Below are 5,029 nucleotides of genomic sequence, written 5' to 3' on the forward strand. Positions count from 1 at the left end.
AGTATGAATTATTGGATTAATTGAAATTTTAGAATGAAGTAATTCATTATTTATTTATATGGGAACTAAGAAATTAGAAAATAAAAAACCAAAAGGCCAATGTAAGTTTTGGTAGAAGATGCCTAGGAACTTTCGATCAAAAGTACCTGCATAACTTTTTACCGACGATTAATCGAGCTTTTTACTTTTGATCAAAACTATCTAAAAGTAGTTTCAATCAAAACAAGAAAGTTAGTTTTGATAGAAAGTAAGTGTCTATCAAAAGCACCAAATTAGAGATGTTTTGTAAAGGCCATAAGATTTTTGTTTTTTTATGGTTTCTTGCACAATTACCATAATTAGATGGCACATTGAAGACATGCCATTTTTATTGAGAAAAGTAATCAGAATGAACTTTCTAAGGACTGTGGATTTGATATATTTTGAAATTTCTAAGTATACATTTTTTGATGTGAATTAAATAGAGGTTCATTACCCAAAACAAACCTCTATATTGGATGCCCATGGAAAAATAGCAAATAAGAGAAGAATATTTTTGAAAAATAACCAAAAGCTCTGTATTCCCATCCACTTTCAATTAGAAAAATAAATTTTAAAATTGGAAATATACAAAATAAGTTACATGCATCAAAAATAATATATGGCAAAATTAGAGCTAGGTGAACTTTAATTTTTTTTTTAAAAAAAATGAAATACTAAGGATAAATACAATAGACCACCTCCATGGGTTCAGTATGGATGTTAACAAACTAATTTTGGAAGAATCACATTGATATTTATTGTAAAAAAATAGTTATGTGAGTCAAAAATAGTGTCATTCTTAAAAAAATTAATTTATGACAACATATCAATTTTAGTGGGAGAAAATTTATTTGAATCAAATCAATTTAGTATGCGCGTGTGTGTGTGTATATATATATACACAAAAAAAATCCTAAAATGTTCTAATTTACCTCATCTTCAAATTCCTAATCGTTAAATGACAATTTGCAACTGAAAGAGAAAGTTATTAAAAACAATTCACAATTCAGTGTTTGTTTAAAGGCAAAAAGTTATTTTACTTAATTTTATTAATAAACATATATCTATGACTACGACCTCTTACCTATCAAACATAAATTATAACTCCAATTAAATAGTAGTGTTGATCTCTACTAATCCTTGCCTTAATTAAAAACTAATTTGAGTATGATCCTAATGAAATTTCAATCCTAACTTTACCTTATTGGAACCATAACCTCAAGGTTTATTCTAGAGCTCTAATTATAATGAAAAATTAATAACCCATCAATAACCTAAATTAAACAATATACTTATCCCTAACTTCAATTAAACTATAATAGTAACCTTTACTCTAATGAAATTCTAATAATTATATTTGAACTCCAATTATTAAAATGATCCCAACTATAATTAGTATTCAATTTTATGGTTTTGTGAAGGTAAGGATTGTGTTATTATATACTTTAAATATTTTTATTTATATTATTTAATGTTTTTATTGGTTCAAAATGTCTCAGTGCATAATTTCTAGTGTTTAGCAAATTCTCTAGATAATTTATTGGAATAATCTCACTTTTTATTTGACCTATGAAGAAATGCTTTACTTTTTAATAATGATTTTGATAGAAGTGTCATTTTTTAATATCCATTCAATTTCAATAGTTATATTATAAAAGAAATAGGTTCAATTGTTAGATATAAAGAAATTAAGATTATAAATTATCATATTAGATGGAAGTATATGTGTCTATCATTAAATGATGTTTACCATTATATATACAGATTTCCCTTTTTAGAAGAAATTTTTATCATGTGATCATGAGGATTGAAGGTGAAAAAATCTATTGCCTTGGAAGATTTTAAAGCAAACTTTCTTAGTGTTAGAGTTTATCTCTTAAAGATATACCTCTTTGCTCTTACTAATAATGTTAGAAAATAAAATATTAATATTTTGAATGAAACTAAAATTATATTATTATACATAATTTATCATTCAATTTATTTATTTATTTTTATTTATGGTTCAATGATATTTATTATTGAATGACAAATTATTTAATTCAACTCTAAAATTTCTATAGGCTTGATTATTAGACTAAAGGTATTAAATAGTCAAAATTGACTTATTTGGTAAACTTATTTTTTTCCTTAATATATGATGTTTAAGAATGACCTGTAAAATATTATATTGTAAGTATACAATATCTTTATAATTTATTTATAATTCATAATTTCAAAATTCAAAACTAATCCAAATATATCTTAATCATGTATTTTTAGGTTTTAGTGTTTGGCATTGACTGAAAGAGAAAAACCAAATGCCCCACAGACCATCAACTAACTGGTTGTACTAAAGAAGGCAATTTCAAGGCATAGTTGGGTATTAATATGAGATTTATATATTTTTAGGTTTTAATGTTTGGCATTGACTCTAGTAGGTCGGACTGAAAGTAGAAAAACCAAATGCCCCACAGACCATCAACTAACTGCTTGTACTAAAGAAGGCAATTTCAAGGCATAGTTGGTTATTAATATGAGATTTATCCTCCTACAAAATGTATCTTTGACTAAAATTCAAAAAGTGGAAAATACAATTGATTTTTCCAAAATTTCAGCATTTGTTCTGCATGTAAACAGGAAAAATAGACCCAAAAAAAAGTTCACTATATTTTCAAAAATCTTGACTTTTCGTTCATTATGTCAAGAGGATGGTAGATAGCCTGCACCACTAATATGTCCACCATTTTCAACCATTACTGCACGTAGCAGCGCTTCAGATTTCGTTACGCAAAAAAGGAGGAGAATCTGTAACGCCTGCAATACAGATTCAAGGTAAGGTCGTGGGTGGCGGCGCGCGAATATGCATGCAGACATCAAAATGAAGACGTGGGAGCTTCCCATATAAAATGCATTCTAAACATATATAGTCAGGCAATCATTCTGCTAATTGCTTTCCATTTCTATAAAGCACTAGGCATATTTGTGCATAGCTAACATTGATTGCAGCTAAGAAAGAGTAGAATACACGAAACCCATTATGCAGGAAAACCTACTATATTGGGCTGTTTGTTCTGACAACCCACGAAATAGAAATAAAAGTTCAAATAATGTTCACGCGACTTGGTAAGATATTTAGTAACAAATAGGCAGCATGCCCTCCATATATAATAAGGTAGATTTGCATTCTTTTCATTTCATATGAAGAACAATTTAGAGGCAGATCAGAGTTCTGTGAAAGACTAGTAAGGATGGCTTATGTAAGTCGTTTGTCTGTTATATTCTTTGGTTTTTGAAAGTAGTACAAAAGAGAAAGTTTTAATCTAATGGGCTTCTGTATGGTTGATATTTCAGAGGACTGTTATGAGCCTCGATACGGATTGCTACAAGTGCAAACAGGTTGCCTTGCATTCTGTCACAAAAATAAAAGGTATAATGTTATTGTACACTAGTGATATCTTGACTTGTTTCAACCTTCCTATGTTGTCGAACACGAAATCATTAGAGTTCTACGCTTGAAATCTTTTTATCTGTTACATTTGTATGTTGTGTAGGAGATGTGTTTTTGCATGTGTAGTTTTTGAATCATTGTATGATATAAGTAGTGATTTATTAGAACTTGTATGTTATATAATGCATGGCACATTTAACTAGATATAACTGATTATTAAGTATATTACTCATTTTTATGGATTGAATTCTAAAAATCTTCATACAACATGAATTAATAAACTGAAGTGAAATATATTATATAATAGAATTGTAATTACAATATCATAGATATCTGTGTACTAAAATAAGTTGATTTTCCAAATTTGAATCTGCAAACTCTCTCGTTCTAGCCTACTTACTACTAGAAATCTATGATAGGTAAACAATAGGGTATGCACATACTTTTAGTTATTGGTATGACTGCCATTTTCTCTACTATTTACTGAGTCCCATACAAGATCGATTTGTTGTTTTGATTTACCTAGAGCTATGTTTTCATCTCTCTTCTTGTTGAAGTCTACATTCTTTTCAAGTCCAGTTAGACCTCATATTCACCATGAAATAGAGTACCATTGTATCTATTTTGCTAGGACTGACGCATTTTGTTTTCTTTATTAGATGCTAATATTTATTTATGGGTTGTCATTTGATTACAGGGATAGACACGATTTCCTTCAATATGAAGGAGAAGACCATAACAGTAGATGGAGATGCAGATCCAGTGGGCATTGCCAAGAAAATAAAAAGCCAACTCAAGCATGCTCGCCTTCTTTCCACTGGGCCTATACTACCACCACCGACATCAAATGTGGAGAAGAAAGATGATGAAGAAAGAAAGATTATGATAAGTCCCATGTACCCACCATGCACAGACTACTGCTCATGTGCACCTCCTCAACACTGTCAATGTTCAACATGTTCAATCAAATCTGATATTGTATGGCCTGGTTATCGTCCTCCTAAGCCTCCTGCTAATGAAGTTTGGTATATCTCGAATGATGAAAATCCAAATGCCTGTACCATTTGTTAGATCACGAAGCCAGGTCTACATTTTTGTCTTGGGTTGTGGGCAGTCAAGCGTATATTGTTTCATATACTAAGCTTGTAAGTGCAGGGAGGAACTTATCTTTCATTTTTGTCTGCAATACATTATGAGATGCTTGTATGTGCTAATAAAGTAGTGACATTTCCCCATCCAGAAGAGTAGTGTAAACTATTGTAATATGGTTTTGTGAATATTCTTTCAGCTGTATGTCTCAAATGTTAACTATGCTGGCTGATCGATAAAGACAAGGAACTAAAAATTTATGGATTTTATTGTATACCAAACTTGATGAATATAATCATCAGGCCAAAGAAGCCAAGATCAAGACCAAATAAATTATTTTTCTCAACAAACTAATAGATGTTCTACACTTGAATGTTTCTCTTAAGATATTTTATAGGATGGAAGACGAGGTTACATACACCATTAACCCAATTATAGTGCGATGATATACAAACTAGGTCATGTCAATGTGTGCAATTTTTATACGAT

At 29.7% G+C, this 5,029-nt stretch overlaps 1 protein-coding gene across 1 annotated transcript; it reads left to right on the plus strand.

The window, feature by feature from the left end:
- The first annotated feature begins 3,251 nt into the window (after positions 1-3,251).
- On the plus strand, positions 3,252-4,522 carry LOC149547387 (heavy metal-associated isoprenylated plant protein 12-like). The gene is made up of 3 exons (XM_089794735.1): positions 3,252-3,260; positions 3,355-3,430; positions 4,149-4,522. The coding sequence occupies exons 1-3, from the start codon at positions 3,252-3,254 to the stop codon at positions 4,520-4,522; spliced, it is 459 nt and encodes a 152-aa protein (XP_089650861.1).
- The last annotated feature ends 507 nt before the right edge of the window (positions 4,523-5,029 follow it).

This window comes from Cupressus sempervirens, chromosome 7, assembly GCF_028749045.1.
Source record: "Cupressus sempervirens isolate cs-2001-9-10 chromosome 7, ASM2874904v1, whole genome shotgun sequence".
NCBI lineage: Eukaryota > Viridiplantae > Streptophyta > Pinopsida > Cupressales > Cupressaceae > Cupressus > Cupressus sempervirens.